This window comes from Natrix helvetica (genome assembly GCF_964273705.1).
Source record: "Natrix helvetica genome assembly, chromosome: 1".
Lineage (NCBI taxonomy): Eukaryota > Metazoa > Chordata > Lepidosauria > Squamata > Natricidae > Natrix > Natrix helvetica.
In genome coordinates this window covers 317758037-317780238 of record NC_138548.1, presented here as the reverse complement: position 1 = coordinate 317780238, position 22202 = coordinate 317758037, and the positions used below count along the sequence as shown (strand labels likewise).

The 22202-nt window shown below is 39.1% G+C and overlaps 1 protein-coding gene across 7 annotated transcripts in view; it reads right to left on the bottom strand.

Moving 5' to 3' along the window:
* TMCC1 (transmembrane and coiled-coil domain family 1) overlaps positions 1-22202 on the bottom strand; it is a 103303-nt gene that overhangs the window by 4435 nt on the left and 76666 nt on the right. For 6 of the 7 annotated variants that reach the window (XM_081937792.1, XM_081937794.1, XM_081937798.1 and 3 more), the window contains one exon: positions 10830-11761. In XM_081937792.1, the coding sequence (XP_081793918.1) occupies positions 10830-11761 (932 nt within the window). Of the gene's footprint in view, positions 1-10829; positions 11762-12611; positions 12719-22202 lie in introns of those variants that run through there. The other variant, XM_081937797.1, reaches the window with a different exon arrangement.

The window sequence follows — 22202 nt, the reverse complement described above, 5'->3', positions numbered from 1 at the left end:
CCTGGCCTCTGGCTCTGGCCATACATCACATCAAGACTTGTGGGAAAGACAACTCTTTAAGAGCTTCTGGGACGACCCCAAGGATAGGGGCCTGGTTGATGTCAGGGGCAGAGGGTACTTCCAAGAAAGCATGGTGAAAAGAGTGTTTTCGGTTCTGATCAGTTTTGTAACTTAATAGTAACCATGTTGCTCCTTCTTTCTCATCAATTTCACACTACTTTCTTGATTTGTCAGATAAGTTTTCACAACAAGGATAGGGGAACACACCCACCCACACCCGTCATGCCCACACCTACTGCCAAGAGCTGAGTCCATTGTTTTAAAATGCTTTTTCTTTAAGAACAATTGTACATTCAGAAATCCTTTCAGCAAGGGAAACACATTTGCTCTGAACGTTGTGAAATTGCTCTCCATCCTGTGGTTTATATGACAGTAATTGATATTCCCAACATTTGGGTATATTTCCTCTGGGAATCAGTTGTGCGTTTTCCTAACCATGCTTGAAAAACTAAATTGTTATTCCGCTGGTTTTTTTTTTAATTGCATGGATTAGTCCAGGGGTGTTCAAAGTTGGCAACTTTAAGACTTGTGGACTTCAACTCCCAGAATTCCCCAGCCAGCAGAGCTGGCTGGGGAATTCTGGGAGTTGAAATCCACAAGTCTTAAAGTTGCCAACTTTGGACACCCCTGGATTAGTCAGTTTGAGCTAGAAACATAATTTTTTACAGTATTAACAAAAATACAGGGCAATATCTGGATTCTCCATAAAACATCTAGAATGGAAAAAAGAATGTTAGGCAACAAAAGCCGTGTTTAATAAAATCTACGCAAAGTTACCCCAACCCTACCTGCAAGTGATAGAGACAAAAAAGAAAATAACTCGGTTTTAATAAGAACTATCCTACTCTGATTTCTCAGGCTCATAAAGGAATCAGAAACAGTTTGCTAGGTGTACTAGGAGAAGGGAAAATAATCGATTTAAGTATGTATATGTTCAAATAATCAAACACAACAGGAGCAAACAGGATATGGGTGTGTAAAGAGAGCTTCCAAAGTTTGTTTGTGTATTCTTGAGGCAGAAATATAGAGGAAGAATAAAAGAAACTCACCTTTTGTTCGTATACAAACCTCTGATCAGGGGAAGAGCTCCAACGGCACTGAAAAAGTGTTTTAATAAGCCCTTCATCCAAACTGCTGCTGAGTGAATAAATATACTTGGTTCTGCAACATGGGAAGCGAGAGCTTTTCTTTTGCTTGCTAGTTTTAGAATAGCACCAAGAATATGCAAGGTGTCTGAAGTAGCATGCTACTTGAATGCAGGAGGACATAATTGAATTGCTGTTGTTCACATGGCACACATGAGCCCTGTGACACATGCAATACATGTAATCATATGCACTAGCACAACTGCAATGATATCAGTAAGCAGGAACCTAGAGTTGCCTCATCAGTTTTAATGTTGCCTATTTAACATTCTTGAATATTACCCAATGTTTGCAAGCTGTAGCTCAGACATCGCCTAATTGGATAGGAGCCGTGGTGGCACAGTGGTTAGAATGCAGTACTGCAGGCCATCTCATTGCTGTTGTGGTCTGCCGCCCGCCTGCGGAGTTGGCAGCAGAGTCGGACAGCGAGGAGGTTGGGGAGGAACATGGGCTAGTCCTGGAGTTTGGGGAAGGCTCGGACGAGGGTTCTGTGTTGGAGGCAGAGAGGGGGCCAGGGCCATCTGGGAGTTACATGCTGCCTCCAGAGCCTCCAGTGTCGGACAGCAGCGAGGCAGAGGAACAGGCTGCCCCTGTTCCCAGTGCACGCATGCGCAGAGCTGCCAGAAGGCAAGAACAGTTCAGATAGAAGGGATGACTCGGGAGTAAGGCTTGGAAGTGATTGGCCCCTCCCATAGGACATAAAGGAGGAGCAAAGGGAAGCAACTTTGCAGGAAGCAACTTGGTTCATGCTAGTCAGTTTACCTTCTGAAGCTCCATTTTGACTCTTTGCTCCATGTGGTCTTACCAAGCTAATTGCCAATTAAGTCTTTGGCAGAGTTTTCAAAGAAGATAAAGGTGGGTGCTTATCAGCCTTATCCCAAAAGACTTCGGCAGCCTACTAAACGACTCTTAACAACTATTTGGGACTCATTACAGGATGTGAATGAACATAATTCACAGCCTTTGACATAAAAAGAGGGTTTTGGGGAAGAAATGTGTGCCTTTTACTGTATCAGGGAGCCTAGGTCAGAACAATTGTTTACTGCCAGAGTTCGATTCTGACCAGCTTGACTCAGCTTTCCATCCTTCCAAGGTTGGTAAAATGAGGACCTAAATTGTTGTGGGCAATATGCTGACTCTGTGAACCGCTTAGAGAGGACTACAAAGCATTGTGAAGCGGTATATAATTCTAAGTGGTATTGCTATTGCTGATTGGCTGCCTCTCAAGAAAGCGGTGTGGGTATTGTGACCCTCCAAACTTTCTGCAGCCAACACGCATGCCTTCATGCGTGTTGTCTTTTGGGGTATATGCGGAGTACAGAAAAGGAGGAAGAAATAATACGCCAAAAAAATTAAAAGACATAAGCAAGCATACTTAAAACTAATTTACACCAACAGCATTCATTATACTCCTTCAAACTTTCTAGCCTTGCAAATTATTCCACCACATCTGTGAGACAGCTGGTACCAATTCTAGCCACTGCCCAAACAAGGGACAAAATGAAACTGGCCTTCCCACACACAAAATAGAGGTCCTTTTGGTTCGCTACAAAACGCAGGTGAGTGAAAAGAGAGAAGCCTGAAAACATTCATAAACTGCTTATGGTACTCTCTCAGTATAACAAAGTGAAACGCTGCCATTTTGGCTTCATTCGGGAATATTAACGCAACAGTTCGTTTAGCGACCATTCAATGTTACAATGGCACTGAAAAATGTGACTTATGATTGTTTTCCACATTTACAACCATTTCAGCCTTCCCGTGGTCATGTTTCTTAATGAGGAGGGGGAAAAAAATCTGTCCACAGGCAAAATCCCTGACTTGCCATAAAGCTACATTTCATTTCCCAAATTTTGCTCATGGTCTTACACCCTTTCAATCAGAATTTTTCCAAACATTTCCTAGGCACATTTAAAAAAAACAAATTCCTTATCAATTTTGCATTTATGTATTAAAGCGAGCAATAACATCATTCTTCCAATGCTCAGGTAAGATGCAATCTACACAAATGTGTTGAAATAACCCATATTTGACCTTTTCTCCAACTACATAATCTATAACCGAAATCTTGCCATTCTTCAAGATTCTCACAATATTTATCACCTATGTTCTAGATACTAGTATTATTGAATTCTATTCATCAACCTATCATTATCATTCCTGTACAAATCTCTAAAATATTCCTTTCAGCATTCTCTCATTTCAGTTTCAAAGCTCTTCATCTACTTCAAAACAATTTAATACCCGTCAAGAATTCTCTGCATTTCTCTGCTTCTTTTAATCTGATTGATTCCTTGCTCACTTTGGTTACAATCTGCATCCTTTTCTTAATGTATTTCTCACATTTTTTCTCCGATTGTCATTGTCTCATAATTTCTGACCTTGCATTCTTAATTCTTTTGCTACTTTTGTCTTATTTCAAGTCTGTTTTTCCAAAATAAAGAAATATAATAATTCCATTAAAAGAGTAAGGTTCTACATTTAGGCAAGAAAAACAAAATGCACAGGTACAGTATAGGACCTATACTGTACCTGTGCATTTTGTTTTTCTTGCCTAAATGTAGAGCCTTACTCTCACAGTTACTACTATTGAGCAAGGTACCTTGTGAGAGGGATGCTGGAATCCTAGTGGATAACCATTTATGAGCCAGCAGTGCGCAGCAGCTGCCAAAAAAGCCAACACAGTTCTAGGCTGCATAAACAGAGGGATAGAATCAAGATCATGTGAAGAGTTAATACCACTTTATAATACTTTGGTAAGGCCACACTTGGAATACGGCATTCAGTTTTAGTCGCATATGCTCTCCCTGGGATTCAGAGGAGAATATACAGTACAATACAATAGCAGAATTGGAAGGGACCTTGGAGGTCTTCTAGTCCAACTCCCTGCTTAGGCAGGAAACCCTATACCGTTTCAGACAGATGGCTATCCAACATCTTCTTAAAGACTTCCAGTGTTGGGGCATTCACAACTTCTGGAGGCAAGCTGTTCCACTGATTAATTGTTCTAACTGTCAAAAAATTTCTCCTTAGTTCTAAGTTGCTTCTCTCCTGGATTAGTTTCCACCCATTGCTTCTTGTTCTACCCTCAGGTGCCTTGGAGAATAGTTTGACTCCCTCTTCTTTGTGGCAACCCCTGAGATATTGGAACACTGCTATCATGTCTCCCCTAGTCCTTCTTTTCATTAAACTAGACATACCCAGTTCCTGCAACCGTTCTTCATATGTTTTAGTCTCCAGTCCCCTAATCATCTTTGTTGCTCTTCTCTGCACTCTTCCTAGAGTCTTCACATCTTTTCTACAATATAGAAAACTATATTATATATAACTATATAAAGCCATCAGTATTAACAGAGACTGAAATACCTTTTTAAAACCATTACAACTGGAGAATATTACCATTTTGATAGCAGCAAATTCCATAATTTAATTATCCATTGATAAATAAATAGCTCCTTTAATTTTGATTTCAATGGATGGCTCCAAGTTCTAATACTGTGAGAGAAGAAAAACCTCTCTTTGTCATACAGATAGTCCTCATTTGTACGATTTTGGACTCACAGTCTGGTTTTTAAGTGACACAGTCAGTAAGTGTAATACTTTGGAATGCTCACTCTGTGCTGGGATAATTAGCAAGGAGTAATGTTTGTATTTGCATTCATTGAAGAGGAAGGGATTACAAGAGAATAAGCAGGCACACAGTGTGGAATACACATCAAAAGAAATGCATGCTTCAGTCTCTGAACCCCAAATCCCTTAGAAGGCTAACAAAAGCTAAAGATTCAAGTCTTGTCAGTTACTGGCAGCAACTACCAGCTAGCATCAATTTGGTTCACAGAACTGAGCTTGTTAACTTGTGGTTAGCTCTTTTAAGAGATGCATTGTGCTGTGGAGACAAGCAATTCAGCAAGAGCTATCTTGTTCACGCAATCTGCTCTGCAAGTTGGGTGAGGGGAGGGAGAAAAATGGACTGGTTATAGGACAATGCATACTAATTGTCTATAAGGGTAAATGTTACTGAGATAGATGCTGTGACAGTCATAAATGCAGGCAGTGGTTGGAAAGTTGTAACTGCAAACTGTTGCTGCCTGAGGCAGTTATTAGGTCTACCTGAAAACGTTTATATATCCTTTGTCAGAACTTTTAATTGCACCTGAAAGCTAACTAGCAGCCAATCACAAAGCAATGATATTACATGGGCATATTGTACATTGCTCATCACTGACCTCATAGCTCCAAGGATAGTCTCATAAATATGCACTGCAATAGCCAAATATATGGGTAGATTAGGATATGAGTAACTATTTGGAGGGCCCACTGGCTAAGGAAATGCAGAACAGGCACACCAGGTGACTTGTCAGTTCAGAAATGCCTCCAAGTTGCATACCAATACTGAATTAAAAAAAATGCTATCCCATCCAAAACCAAAGACTAAATGCTGCCCTATCCAAAACTAAAAATTTCAGGACCAAAGCATTCCACTGTGCAGGGATTGAGCCTGAGTCTATTTTTCCTCATCCAGACTTTGAGATAGAACTTTGACAGCATCATTTGGATGGTCCAAGGTCAAGATATATAACTTAATCCCATAAGCATATAATGATACCTGATGGATAGCTATCCTCACCCAGTAGCCCCATGTAGATTTAAACAAAACAGCATCAAGTCCTGAAGCATCACACACATTAAGGGCCCAGACCTCAATTACTCACCAGCAACTAGTATCTATCACCAAGTAAACAACATCTTGATCATCTACTATTGCCAATATTTTCTAGATTAAATTCAGACTGTCAAACTGAACTTTTAAAGCTTTACATTTTTTATTAACCTGGCTATTTTGACTTTTCAGCAGTTCCTATTATACAAGTACTGTGTTTCCCTGAAAATAAGACAGGGTCTTATTCCCCCCCCCCTGAAATAAGCATTTGGCTTTACTTTCGAGGAGGACTTATTATTTTTGAAGTGCAAAAAGCAGTGAGCATGATCACCTCATGGCTGCTGCTGTGTTGCAATATTTCCGGAGAGAGCTTATTTTTGGGAGGGCTTATTTTAGCGTATGCACTCCAAAGTCCAATTGGGTTTATAATCTGGGGAGGTCTTATTTTCAGGGAAACAGGGCAGTTCCCTTCCCATCAGACAGACATGTAAGACAGCAAATCAAAGGGAACGTATCATCAAAATAGTTTACAACCAGTCTCAGGTATCAATCATACCCAGAATGCTTGGGCATAATAATGTGCTGGAAACATAGGCTGCAATCTTGAACATCTAACTATTCTAAAAGCTCAATGTCCCAAGGACACTTTTAATCTATATAACAGGATGTAAGATTATAGCTGAACAAAAACTTTTGTCTATGTGTCCACATAGCAACAGTGAACAGAATGCTGAAGAATTTATTGCAAAGCTTTCTTAATGGACTATGATTAAATTCCATGAAATGCGAGTCCGGGGAATTACAGTCTGCCAAAAAAGGCAAAGTATATGTACAATTTCAGTTGATACAGACAGTATGTGAAGTAAACTGAGAACAAAACAACTAAGTACATCATATTTATGTGAACTCATAATTCACTGTGTATAGAAAGACTATTGAGTCATGAACAGTTTCAAGGGAGACTCAACAGGAATTCTCATAAAAGTACAGAAAGGACCGTTTTATCAAACAAACATCTGCTAACAACTCTAAAAACTGATAAGAAACAGCTTGTTTTGGGATTGGTTGTGCTGATAAGCCTGCCATTGTAAAAAGAACAGAGGAATGCAGAACTGGATTTCCAAAGAGAAAGGCGTGGCTACTCTCTCTCAACAATGAGGCCACATCAAATGTCCAATAGAAAATCAGCAGAGCTTTTCCTCAAGCTTTAACTATTTGTTACATTACTATTTGTTACATTACAAAGCAGGAACAGAGGACTTAGGAAATAATTTCATCCTGAAAAAAATGTGGAGGTGGAAAGAAAGAGAAGAGTCGGAACTGGAGAGATAACTCTAGCAAAATCAAGCCTTAGTGAACACAAACCACAATAGGATCAAGAAGAAAGATAACCACAGAAAAATAGAGAATGACAAATACAGTTGATGTAAAATAAGAAATGCTCTTATTCCAGGGGGGAAAAATCCTCCTCAGGAGTGTAACCCTTTGGTAGACTTCTTTGGCTGGTATATATATTAGAGTGAGGAGAAAAATGTGACTGCTAATTTGATTTCCAACAGTGGTTTTATTTGCAGGCTTACACAAACTGCTTTTCATTTTATTTCCAATACTAACTAATATGAAAAGTTTTGATATAATGTTCTTGATTTATCTGCAATTCTAGAGGGGTGATATCAATGCTCAGAAAAAGAGCTTTGATATGGGGTGTGTGCGTGTGGGTGTGTGGGGAGGAATTAGTAATAATTAATGTTAGCCTTACACTACTGATATTATATTTCCTAACCAACAGAAATTGTGTTTCTGAAAGTAGCTGGATATTAAACTCTCAATTTTCATTATAAGTATTTTATTTTGGGAAGCAAATATTGTACACTAAAGAAATTCCCATAACTGTCAAATTAATGCCATTCCAATGATATTTATTAGAGGTAAAAACCATATATTTTTTTTAAAAGTGTGTGTTTAAAATTATTCTGCATGTCAAAAAGATGTCCTAAATCTTACAATACAATTTAAAATTCTGCAACACATGCATTTACTTGATCTATGTCAGGGGTCTCCAACCCCCGGTCCATGGACTGGCACCATCCGTAACATGGCAGCATTTGGGCTGCGCAAACAAGCAAAGCCCCATCCACGACATGCAGGCAGCATGCAAAACCACGCCCCCTCCGGTCCATGGAAAAACCTTTCTCCGTGGAACCTGTCCCTGAGGTCCAAAAGGTTGGGGCCACTGATCTATGTTACGACCATTATTTTCAACATTAATGTTTACCTTTATTATGAAATTATATTTAAAGAGATTTTTTGGAGGGAATGGGGATTTGTGCATAAGATGTCATTTTCAAGGAACTTGGAAAAATGGTAGAGGAAATTAATTATAATTTATACTATTTAAATAATAGTATTTTTAAAAAAATCACTAGCTTTTCCATGAAATTGGTAGAATGTTTAATTAAAAACTCCTTAATGAGTGTTGTAAAAAATAAAATCTCTGTCTCCATTCTGCTCTGCTTCTTCTCATCTCAGAGGATTCCAGAACAAATGGCTAAATGGTATACCTCAAAATAAGATAACCTTTTCTGTTTTATTTATAAATAGATTAAAAATTGTAGAAAAGTTTCAGTTCCCCAAAGATTGATCCTCCTATTGAGTGAAATGAAACAGTCATTTTTCCATGTTCAAAGGACAAGAACTATTTCATCTTCTGTAATTTGCTATCTTCTAATTATTTGTCTCCCCTGTCTGATTCTATATTTTTCAAATCAAAATTTTTAATTAAAGGTTTTCTGTTAATTCAAATATGCTTCACTGAATTATCTGACCACATGCAATTGTACCTTTTGGCTGTATAATACTTTTGGCATTTATCAAATTACGTGTTTTCACTAAACTGCTAAAGAGCTTTAAAAATATTAAAACAATTTAAGGTTGCAACTCTACTTGGAGAGTTAAATAAAAATAGATATTAATATTATAAATGATAAATATCTGCATAAATGGTAATAAGATTAGTATTTTGTCGGTTCTTAAATAGATTGTCTCTATACGTTCTCCAATCCCAAACATTTTACATTCAAGACTGCCATTAGACATGCTCATTTAAGTGAGTTGTTAAACATCTATTTCTTGATATTTAAGGATAACAGTAAAGTTCAATTATGAATAATCAGATTATAACCTAATTTTATAGTCACAGCTACAACAGAGAATATAACTATTTACATTCTTTGCTTCGAGATCTGTAAATGGCATCAAGATTGTCAGGACTCTTTAGCACTATCTCTGGAGCTCCAAGGAAGAACTGACAAATTTTCAAAATTTAGACTTATGCCAACATCATATATAGGTGAACATGTTGCAGAAAAATTCCTTGTAAGATTTAATCTATATAATTAGTATGACCACTGTGCTTGAAAAGTAGTTGTCAGACAGTGCAGGATTGTTAATGCTAGTTTAATATGCTCCTAAGCATTCCGAAAAGTACGTTTCTGTAAAAATTTAGAATGTGAATTATGTGTAGAAATATATCACATATAATGCTCAAGTATAATTTGCTTTGCCTTAGAAGCAAAAGAAGTCTAATGCAAGATAAATATTGGTATAGTTTTATGTAATCTAGAAAGCAGTTGGATCAGGTTTCATGGGAAGAAATGGAACACACACACACACACACACACACACACACACACTTTCTTCCCATGAAGCCTGATCTAACTACTTTCTAGATTACATACTATGCATTCTGTATTTTTACAGAAACATACTTTTTGGAATGCTTGGGAGCATAATGCGCTTGTGACGTCCCGGCTAGACTACTGCAACGCTCTCTACATGGGGCTCCCCTTGAGATGCACCCGAAGGCTGCAGCTGGTTCAGAAGGCTGCGGCCGCGCGGACAATCTCGGGAGTCTTTAGCTACTCCCACGTAACACGTCTCCTGTGCGGGCTACACTGGCTGCCTGTGGCTTTTCGGGTGCGTTTCAAGGTGTTGACCATCATCTTCAAGGCGCTCCATGGCACAGGACCTAGTTATTTGCGGGATCGTATCCTGCCCCATACATCCCTTCGGCCGATTCGCTCACACAGAGAGGGACTCCTCCGGCTGTGCCAGCGGGCGACGCCTAGGGGGAGGGCCTTCTCTGTGATGGGCCCGACCCTCTGGAATGACCTTCCCCCTGACATTAGAATGACTACGGACCTCCACTCCTTCCGTCAGAAACTTAAAACCCACCTGTTCCAGCTAGCTGGCCTAATTCCAGCTTTCCCACCTCAGTTTTATTTTTAAATTTTTTATGATTGGTTTTATGGTCGAAGTTTTTAATTTTTATAAATTCATACAGGGGCTATTTAATCTAATTTTAGCTATGTATACTATTGTTTGTATGGTGTTTTTTTTAAATTTACACCTGTACACCGCCCGGAGACCCTTCGGGGAGAGGGGGCAGTCTAGAAATCTAATTAATTAATTAATTAATTAATTAATTAATAAGAAGCCAGCACCAGCAATACTGCACTGTCTGACAACTACTTTTCAAGCTCAGTGCCAATACTAATTATACAGAGTTAAATTTTACAAGGAATTTTTCTGCAACATGTTCACCTACTGTAATTTATAAACACTGTAATCAAAAGGGCAGTGTTTAAACATTCCTCATCCAACAAGATTAGGTTTATGGAACTATTTTGAAACTATAATCCAGAGCCACCTCCACATTAAAAATCAGCGTAGACATTCACAGAACTGAAAAGTTATGAGAAGAAGAAAACACAGGCTTGTTGATTTGGAAAGGAGGAAACTTAAATATTTAAGCCAGAAATAAATATATTCATATAAATCAAACTAATTGTTAAATTTGCTGCCCCCAAGGTTATCAATAATAAATGAGTGCTGGCATCCAAACAATTATGAATGTGCCTTAATATTAGTAGTATCAATGAAAGACTGGACTGCCAAGTGCTCACCGGTATCTTTCTTCCTGTAGAGCCTGCATTATCAAGGAATAATCTCGCTGGTAGTGAACCTTGAGATCTTCAAAGGATTCCTCCAAGCGTACTTGAACCTCTCTGAGCTCTTGAATCTCATGCAGTATTGCATCAAACCCTGAGCTTTGCATATCCAGAGTGTTTGATTTGGAGCTTGGTGCTCCCAACTGGACCCCTGCGGTGCTATTGGCCCCCACTGAGCCTGATGTAGCACTGGAACAATCCTCCTCACTGCCATATTTTGGGCTTGACTGAAAGTTATGAACGCCTAAAGTCTTTCCTCCAGTCCCATCTTCTTGACTTTCTTCCAAAGCATCCTTCAGATTAGCAATATTGTCGGCACTTCCAAACTTGTTTCTAAGGAGTGAGGCAATTTCCCGAGGTTTAGAAGCAACAGCTCCAGCTGCTGAATGAGTTGCCTGGGAAAAGCTGGAAAGTCCACCTTTAACGCTATCTACTACTCCTTCACTGAAGCCAGTGACTTTTGCTCCTACATCCTTTAGCCCCTGGTGCATGTCCCTCAAGACATCTTTGGGCTGTCGATGAATACCATTCTGTTCAATCTCTCGCAGTTTCCGATGATAGTGCTCTAGCTTCTTCTGCAGCTGGAGGATTGTCTGGGATGATTTCTGGTTCTTCTTCTCAAACACCTGCTTAATCCGGGCGCTCTGCTGCTTGTCAGCGTTATTGGCTAATTTCAGGTATTCGGCTACATTGTCATCCCGGGCGGTTTGCTCTATTTTGATTTGCTCTGTGAGTTTCAGTATTTTCTGCTGCAGATGAGTGATGGCCACTTTTGTGCGTTGTGGATCTGGTGTTCCATCAACAGAATCTGCATTAAAACTGCAGTCTGTGCTTGATGCCACTGCGTTAGTTGTTTGTGCTAGGCTACTTACATCTAATCGTTCGATCTGGAAAAAGAATTAAAAAAATGAACATGAAAGTCTGATTTGATAATGGCAATGTCATAAAAAATGCAAACCAAGCTGAGTGAAAAAGTCAGTAAATTTAAATAGGACTGTTAGCATCCATAAAGAAAATGATAAAGAAATGTGGATAGACGTTATGTAGTACTCGGTCATACATTTTTGTTTTGTGAATAGAGAGTGAATAGAGTAAACTTAAATTTCAAAACAATTAGGTCTATCAATTAAACCCAAACCAGATATGTCACAGTCCCTTATAAATATACAATTATGATTGCCTGCTATGTGCCCTATTGTGATCATACAGATAATTAGGAGCCACAAATCAACAAAAGCTTGTTTAGAAACAAGTAACTTCAGCTAGGATTCCTGTGGAAATGGTAAAAACTGAAAGGAGAATTCAAGCAACAGTGTAAAGCAGAGATAGGCAGTGTATCATCTTCCAAATGTTATATACTACAACATCTAAAATCTTTTGCCATTTGCTACACCTGCTGCGATATGAATTGGTTCCAAACATTTGGAAGATACCAAGAATCAGTTTCACAGAGTATATATAATTTCTAGGCAATTCTAGTTAGCTTACAGAGTTAAAATCTTTCAGTTTATAGCAAGAATAAAATTGCCACACAATTTATATATGTTTTCCAAAGTAAAGGTACATACACAAACTTTAAAGTCTGCATTGGAAATAGTCACAGAAAAGTGGTTTTAATCATCTCATCTTACAGATGTTCTTAACCAATAAATGTCTTCAGAATTCGTACATGTCAATAAAATGTAATCTACCCGTCTATTTTCTAGCAAATAAACCATTCTTACTATTCTAGCCTACCTTGGCTTTCCTGAGGCGCAAGACTTGTTCCCAATGCATGACTTGAACAAAAGACCCACATGCCTACAACTGCTTTCCTGAAAGCTCATTCACCTGTGATGCCGGAAAGTTATAAAACTAAGTTTCAAGAAAGGCAGCTCACTACAGAAACTGGTGAATCATTTAATTACTCTGCAGCTCCTCCCCAAACAGGGAACTTGTTCACCGGCATATGAAAAATAGCAACATGACTTCATTACAAGCCAGCCCTTTATGGAGATAAAAGCTCTCTTCCTCTTTCTTCCTTAAAAAAAAGCTGCCCAAATAAAATGAAAGCTGTAAAAGTTCACTAATGTGGAGTGTCCATATAAACGTTAACCGTTTTTAAAGGCAAAAGGCCCATCCAGGTCCTAATGGAAAGAATGATCCAGAACAGCCTTTTTAAACAAAAAGAAGAGTCTGTTGAGGAGAAATACTAATTTCTTACTCATTTCTTTTCATACGTAATTGTTCAGAAGTTTCAAGAACTATAGCAGTAATTTGTTTTCAGAACAGGAATCACAACCTCCTACTTACTAGCTGAAACAAACATGTATGTACCTGTGTGTCTGTTTATATGCCAGAAATTAAGAGACTGGACAAATTAAGCTGTGAGTAACCATACAAGTCTGAATGCTTGTGAGGTTACAACAGGGGTGTCCAAACTTGGGAACTTTAAGACTTGTGGACTTCAACTCCCAGAATTCCCCAGCCAGCCTGGCTGGGGAATTCTGGGAGTTGAAGTCCACAAGTCTTAAAGTTCCCAAGTTTGGACACCCCTGGGTTACAACTTCTGGTCATGTGCTCCAGTAGTAACAATGAATTGACTTTAAATAGGGAAAAATTCATTACACTATGCCTTCAACAAGGCTGCACATGGGATAAGGCAGAAACTGAGGTAATAGGGCTGTTTTAAGATAATGATTGAAATAGAAATGATTTAAAGAGGGGAAGAAAGAGAAAATGCACGCACACATAGAGAAAATGATAGTTTGAGGGAAAACATAATCATGCCATTTTAGTTGGACAGAAAGATCCCAGGAAGAACATATAAAATCTACAAAAGACTGATATAATGGAAACACTGGAATCTATCCACCCCTGTTCTAAGAAACAATGACAGGATGCTACTCATGTGAAAGATTTATGAAGGATTTCTAAAGCTTTGCAAAAGGGACTAGTTCAGCTGACAGGCATTGAGGGATGAGAGACAGCTACCTTTACCCTGTTACCAAATGATCCATCCCAATATTGGTCAAATGGTATTCAAGTTGACAAGGGGAATAATAAATAGGTTACCAACACAAGGACAGTTAGCGGTAAGGGGGAGAGGGAAGACTAGCTCTTTCCTAACTACCAGTTTCCTGATTGGCAACCTGGAGGGGAAAAGCTGGCTATCCTTCTTCACCTGTTAGGCTTGGTCTGGGAGGGCTGGCTCTTTCAGAGGCCCTCCATTTCTAACCCTGCCACAGGTGATCCATGGGACTACAACTGGTGGATAAATAACTGGTTATCCCTTTTCACCTGCTATCTCCCAGCATGGGGATCACTTGCCTGGGCTGGAAGAATGGAAGACAACAGTAAAATATGGTTTTAAGCTGCCAGATCTCTTTATTCCATAGGACTGAAAGTTCTGGAGGTTTGAAAGAACTCCCTGGCAAAAGATAAAGAGTCCTGATATGGCTAAACCCATCTCAAGCCACCCCAATTCAGTTGTGCTTGTTTATTTCATCCACTTATATGACTGCCCAACTTCCAAATTGCGACTCCGTCAGTACATATGCCACAAAGTCAGCTGAATTTCCTGGTTCATTCTTAAGAACCATCTCAAGAGAACACTTTTCTCTGGAGGCTACAATTGTAGATGAAGAGGGTCAAGGTTTTTAGAAGTTGCAACTAGTGTAATTAGAGACAGATGCTATGCCACTTTTAGAAAAAGTGCTACCTGCTAGTAACCCTAGGCTGTACAATTATTCCAAAAGGCTGTACCCTATTAATTGGCCAGGTGATATTTAGCTAAATTGTTAACAATGAGACTGAACATACTCATGTCAGAATTGAGTGAATATATTGAATCGAGAATGGGCAACAATTTTTAAATAAACATTAACTTCCATAGAGGTATAACTATTGCAGGTGCTATGTATCATTTCAAAGGGGATGATCTCTATAGGAAAATATGTGCACATACCCTATTAAATAACTTTTTATAAATAAAAAACTTTATAAAAAAACTAGGTTATTTCTTTTAGTAATCTGTGTGTGTGTGCGCGCGCACATGAGAGAGATTATTTACTTATTTTATACAAATACAATTCACAAAACAATATTTAAACTGAAAAAACCCCCGAAGAGACAGCCTCAAACAGACTAAAAATAGAAACTAATATGAAAAAGAGATTCCTATGTTATATTTTATACTTATTAATAGCCAATGGTTTATAATGAATACATTACTATAATATTTGTCTTATATAATACAAGCATTTATCTTAGGCTAGTACTTTTCAACATCTTCATGAATGAGTTAGATAACAAGCTAGAGGTGGAACTCATCAAATATGCAGACACCACCAAGCTGGGGGAATATCCAACCTTTTAGAAGCAGGCTCAGGATCCAGGAGAATCCTGACAGACTTGAAGACTGAGCCTATCCAACAAAACACAATTCATGGTGAGAAAAGTAAGGATTTTCACTTAGGAAGACAAACCAATAGGTGGTACATAGCTCAACAGGTGTACTGCAGGGCTTGGTGTTTTTACATTCCTTTTCAACATCTATATGAAACTGCCAGGTCAGATCATCTGTCACCACGGGTTGGTATATATTGTATATTGATGACACCCAACCCTATATTTCCACTCTTGGTGATCCACAGGATGCTGTGCCTGGAGACTGTGGGGGCCTAGATGCCTAGAGAAGACATGCTGTGGGTCCCGTCAGCCCAATTATTCTGGTTGGCAGGGTCCAGGAGGACGGTCTTTCCTGCAGTTGCTCATGCCCTCTGGAACATCTTCCCTACTGATGTGAAGCTGGCACCAACTCTCCTATCTTTTCATAAGATGTGACTCTGCCAGATGGCTTGAAGCCCCAATGGGGGAGACCGCAATGGAGGTGGTTGATTGAGTAAATAATAGTCAACGCTATGCTGCATCAACAGAGGTATAGAATCAAAATCACATGAAGCTTTAGTACCACTTCATTATGCCTTGGTAAGACTACACTTGGAATATTGTGTCCAGTTTTGGTCAGCACAATGCAAATAAGACGTTGAGAATTGAGACTCTAGAAAGTAGGCAGAGAAGAGTAACAAATATGATTAGTGGACTGGAGGGCAAAACATATGATGATTGGCTGCAGGAACTGGGCATCTCTAGTCTAACAAAGAGAAGGACTAGGGATAACACGATAGCAATCTTTCAATATTTGAGAGTCTATCACAAAGAGAGGGTTGACCTATTCTCCAAAGCACCCCTGAAGGCAAGATGAGAAGTAATAAATGGAAATTTATCAAAAAGAGATCCAACCTAGAACTATGAAGAAATTTTCTGAAAGTGAGAACTGAAAGTGAGGAATGGCTTGCCTCCAGAAGTTGTGGGTGCATCATAATTGGAGGTTTTAAAAAGTGATAGGACAACCATTTTTCCAAATCTCCTGCTTGAGCAGTGGGCTGGAGTAGAAGAGCTTCAAGGTCCCTCCCAACTCTATTATTCTGTATTTTGTTATATGAAAAGTCCAAAATATTGTAAAATATCACAAAATGTCTGCATTGTATAATAAACACATATTGCTGTATCGTTTGATTAATTGAAGATTTTACCTTTTTCAAAACAGATTGCACATTTTCAACAACTATTCCTTAACATCTGTAATAATACCACACTTCCAATTTCTCAATATTATTCTTTTAGTTACTCTTGGACTTAATACCACAATAATTCCTGATAAATAGTCAAATTTCAAAGCTTTGGTATGTAGTTCAACATTACATCTACATCTTTTAACATTTAAAGATTTTCCTGCAAATCTGCTTATATACATTAACATAATATCTCCAAAAGATACCAAATGATCACATTACCATATCATGTAAGTCAGTGAAATGTCACATTTTTTGCACTTTCAAAAAAAAATCTGATAACTATCCTTTCAAATAAAGTATCTGGAGGAATCCAATAGAACGATGAACTAGCTTTAATTTCAGATCTGTTGTTACTACTTAACATTTTGAAGAACATGAATTCATTGATGGGACTTTAACTAAAGCAATGCTTGAGGTTTTTGGTGGGGAAAAGAGACAAAAGAAATAAGTTTTTTTTTAAAGTAGAATGAAAGTAGAATATACAGTAGGATGCAGTAACAGTGGGTTCTTGTTGTTATGTTATAATCTTATATTTTATGGCAGTAATCAGTTGAAGTAAGTGTTCTAGAAATACTTGTATAAGGGATGCTTGTGGTAACATGTGAATGCAAACCTGGCTTTGCTAGCTGGCCTGGGGACTTAATAGAGGTATGCTATGTTGTAGGTGGCTGATGGGGAAGATGCTATCCATCCTCTAGTTTTTAAGTTTTCTATTTAATTCTCTTAATTGTAATAGCTTTATATGATCTTTTTTTACCTTTTTATTATAAGTCGCTCAGAGTCGCTATATCAGTGAGATGGGCAGCATAAAAATTAAACAAACAAACAAATGATAAGCATGTATGTACTTATGTGTACATATGATGCTGTGTTGTTGGCTAAGAATCTGAATAATTTCCAGCAAATGTTACCAATAGCAATAGCACTTAGATATTGTGCCACAGTGCTTCACAGTACTCTCTGAACGGTTTACAATGCCGGCATATTGCCCCCAATAACCTGGACCCTCATTTTACCGATCTCAGAAGGATGGAAGGCGGAGTCAACCTTGAACCGGTCAGGATTGAACTTGTGGCTGTGTGCAGAGTTATCCTGCAATACTGCATTCTAACCATTGTGCCTCGATGGCTTCTAAACTCACAGCTTAGACAGACTATTTGTATTTGAACATTATTAATCGATCAAAGATCAAGGCACCCATGTTTGAAAGGAAGAATGAAGTGTACAATTGCTAGTTATATATTAACTATGAAACACTAGAGTAAGTACATGAGACTGTATACAAATATATGATTATTAAAAATGGGACCAAAGATGGAGAAATTTAAAAACATTCAAGGGCTGATAGAATTGTAATGACGAATACACAGCCCTTTGCAAGGAATTAATTTTAGTTGAAAGCTGATCTTAAAAATATTCTCCCTCCCTCCCTCCTCGAACTGAGAATTGGGACTGTCAGGAGAAATATAAAGTAAGCTGGTAGAATGGAAATGGGAAGCTTAAGAAACATGTATGGTAAAATGAGATAAGGTAATGAAAGAATTGTTGTTGAATGAATGTGGATGGATTACAAAAATAGCTGATCAATATACAGAAGAACATTCACATGGTTTTGTTAGCAATAATGAATGAATGAGGATCTAATTGCCAAATGAATATCTGGAAAAAGAGGGAATAGTGGTGATATAAACTAATTTTAGTTATGTCTCAAATTCCTTTTTCTCATTTGATGCCTTTATTCTTTGGTTTGATATTTTTCACTCCTTTTCTGCATTCTTTTATATAGCACTTACCTTGAAAAGAACAGAATGATACATAGTCAAACTAGTCAGATTTGTATAGTTCATATTAAATATATTTTAGTGAAATTGTAACTATTACAACAACTACCTAGAATGTTTTAAAGGAGTTTATTATGTTAGTGCATATCTTCTACAGTGGAGTACGCTTTCCAAAGAAACTGATATCAATGGAATAAGCAAACTTATTTTGTTTATTGACTGTGAGTTTCAAGTCCCACCTTAGCCATGAAAGCCAGCTAAATGACTTTAGGTCAATCAATCTCTTTCAGCTCAACCCTCCTCACAGAATCGTTGTTGTGGGGAAAATAGGAGGAGAAAGGTATGTTGGATATGTTAGTTTTAGTTATTTGTAAAAACAATAAAGATACGAAGAAATGAAGTGCACACTCAAAAGCTCAATCTGATACTAATCCAATCAATAGGTAAACATCATTCTGCACATGGAAGGAACATGTCCTAATCTGCCTTGGGCTGAACATTTTGTGAATTGTACATGGGCTAAGGAGTAACAGTCATGCATGAAATGGTTTTTGCATTTATAAGTATGGCAGGATGCAGGGTTTATGTAAACTGACTTATACAAACCTGAATTTATCCAATGAGTTGAAAAATGATATGTAGCTTCTTCAACAAATGCAATGGTCCCAGCTGTTTATACCTGTATGAGGGATGTGATTTGAAGGTGTGTGTGTGCACGCGCGCGTGTGTGTGCGTGAGAGAGAGGGGGGGGAGGAAGGGAGGGAGGGAGGGGGGAAGGGAGGAGGGAGACTGAAAAATAATCTTTATATCTTATTTAGGATCTTCACAACGTCCCTCAGTAACATCATCACCACTGCAGGCAGTACATATTATCCTGTGCTTGACCTGTGATTTTTCCTCCCACACCCACCACTTAGGCAGAGCAGAAAAATTGGAGACAAAGGGATTTCAGGAGAGTAAGCTGTTTGCTCGTCTACACACAAAAGCAATACGACTGGGCTGGCAGTCTGGGGCTGGAAGCATGCAATATTGTCTTGAATTATTTCCCCAATCATTCTACTGTATGGGGGTAGGGGGAAAATAAGTAAATTCTGTAGGCAATTTCCCCTTTGCCTACTGGCATGATTGCATTGCTCTCAATGTGCCAAAGAGTAAACAGCTTACTCTCTTGAAATCTCTTTTTTTTCAGGAGCAAGGTTAGGTGAAAGAGACATTGCATACTGAAATCACTTGCTCCCCCCTCCCACCTCCTTGCAGATTGGAAGGTTAGACAGAAAGGGATTTCAAGAGAGTATATTGTTTGCACAGCACTCCCACCCTTAGGTGCCAGCCCAGTCATATTGTTTTAATGCTTACAAGACAGTAAACAGGCACTTGAGCATTCCAAAGGGTGGTGGTGGTTAGGAGGCAGACAAAAGCTACAGGTGTGCAACTGAGCAGTTTGCCTCTTTCCAGCTGGAAAGCATAGTCAGGATCATGTGACTGATCCTGACTTCAGCAGCAATTTACTAGTCCAAATTAGGGTACAGCAAGGACTACCTGTAATCAATTATTACGGTTATTATTCAATGACATAGAAATGGCTTTTATTATTATCTCAACATTTTAACACTTCTTTTGGGTACTATAATTGAATGAAATGGCACTTTATTTTTCTGTTACAAAGAACATTTTTAAAGAGAGTTTAATAATTAAGACTATTCTAATTTTAAAATGGATATTTATCAGTAATATTACTTAAAAACCAGATACCCCTTTGCTGTGTAGTAGTAAAACATATGTGATAAATGACACTATTAATTAGTGGCAAAGAATCATTTTGACATAGTGTGTGGTTTTCCTACAAAATACAATTGTTCAAATTATGGGGGGGCAAAAACGTTGACTTTGCCCTGCATTTTGAAGGTCCACTCTGGCATCTTTCCAATGCAAGTCTCATATATTTAAAAAAAATGCTTCCCAAGCCTTTAAATTTGTGTATGTATTTTATTTCGATCCTGCTTTTACAGAGTAGTTGTTTTTAGCTTACTGTAATGTATCAGCCATTGCATGGTGTTTTAAATATTTTACTCGAGTCACTCCATTAATGTATTTTAAAGGAAGAGTATAAATCTAAATAAAATATTTTTGTAAATAATTCACAAACACAGAAAGATATTGATGGATGCTAATTGCAATAGATATGAACACAGGGTATGCTCATCTTCAGAAAAGAGGGCAGGAGGAATACAATAAAAAACCAAATCGCAAATAAAAATACCTAAATTGCTTTGGAGTTGCCTTTACTCAAACTGAAAATTAGCATTTATATTCCCCTCCAGATGAAGCTATCTTAAAAACCTAAGTATATTTTTTATGTTCTTAAGACTGGTTGATCAAGAAGTTATTCCTGAATTAATACTCTTATTACTTTAAGGCAGCGGTTCTCAAATAGTGGGGCGCGCCCCCCTGGGGGGGCGCGAGGCTCCGTAAAGGGGGGCGCGAAGGCTCCCTTTCCATCTGGGTGCAACGGCGGCGGCGTGGGCGAGGCATAATATATCCCGGCTTGAAGTGGCAGCGCTGGGGACTGCTCAGAGACTCATCAGAGCGGCGGGCTGGATCTGTGCAAGAAGCCTGCTCGGGCGGGGGTGGGAGGGAGGGAAGCATGGCTGTCCCAGGCTTCCCTCCCTCCCCCCCCCAGCCCAAGCAGACTTTTTGCACAGCTCCAGCCCGCGGCTCTGATGAGTCTCTGAGCAGTCCCCAGCGCTGCCACTTCAAGCCGGGATATATTCTGCCATGCCCTCGGCGGCGTCTTTATGCAGGTAGCTCGCTTCCCCGCCAGCAGCTCCACCGCCAACATTCCGTCTGGAAGCGGAAGCGCAACAGCCGCTGTTGGGGAAGGGACAAAGGGGCGGCGGTCGCCCGATCTTGCCACCCCCACCCCTTCGCCCCTGGTAACGGCGACTGTTGTGCTGCTGCTTCCAGCTGGGATGCTGGAGGAGCTGCTGGCAGGGAGGGAGGGAAGAAAGGGAGGAGGGAGTAAGGATAGACAAGCAAGAGGGAAAGAGGAAAGAAGGCAAGCAGGCAGGAAGGAGGCAGAAGGAAGGAGGCAAGAATGGAACTGGAAGGGAGGCAGGGAAGGAGGGAGGGAGAAAGGAAGGATAGGAGGATAGGGAAAGAGGAAAGAAGGCAGGCAGGCAGGGGGAAAGAGGAAGGAGGGAACTGGAAGGGAGGCAGGAAGGAAGGGAAGGAGGAAGGGAGGGTGGAAGGAAGGATAGACAAGTAAGAGGGAAAGAGGAAAGAAAGCATGTGACTACGGTGGGAGTCGAGGAAAGACCGGTGTGCTATGTTATGCAGAGGTGTACTTATAACAATTTTATAGACAAATTAGACTATTTACAGTCGCGCGGGGGGGGGGGGCGCGAAATGTTTTCTTCTTCCTAGGGGGGGCATGACAGAAAATAATTGAGAAGCACTGCTTTAAGGTCATAAGAAGATGATATATCAATATTAGATATTTCTTTTTATATAACTGAGCTTGTGTGACCCAGTTCCCCTTCCCCCCAGCCAAGCCGCCAAGGTTAAGGACCGTTGCTGTACACACTTAAATATCCCATCCCATAATGCATCAACTCCTAAAGAAAACCACACCCATATTTTAACACTTCTTCAGTTGTACTTATCAATATCTGCAACTTTGTAATTTTTCAACAAGATATTACACCTTCCTCTTCATCATTTCTTTTCTTGGTTATGGTACTAGTTTCAATTCCATGTTTCAATATATGACTGTAATTTCCAAAACAAATCTTTAAATTATTCCCTGCAGAGTACCCTCATTTTAGTTTGTTTACTATTAAGTCCATTCATTATGTTGGAGGCTTCTTTTAGCCCTCATCACACATTTTCAAAGTAACTGTTTATTTCCTTCAAAATCAATCTACTTCCTT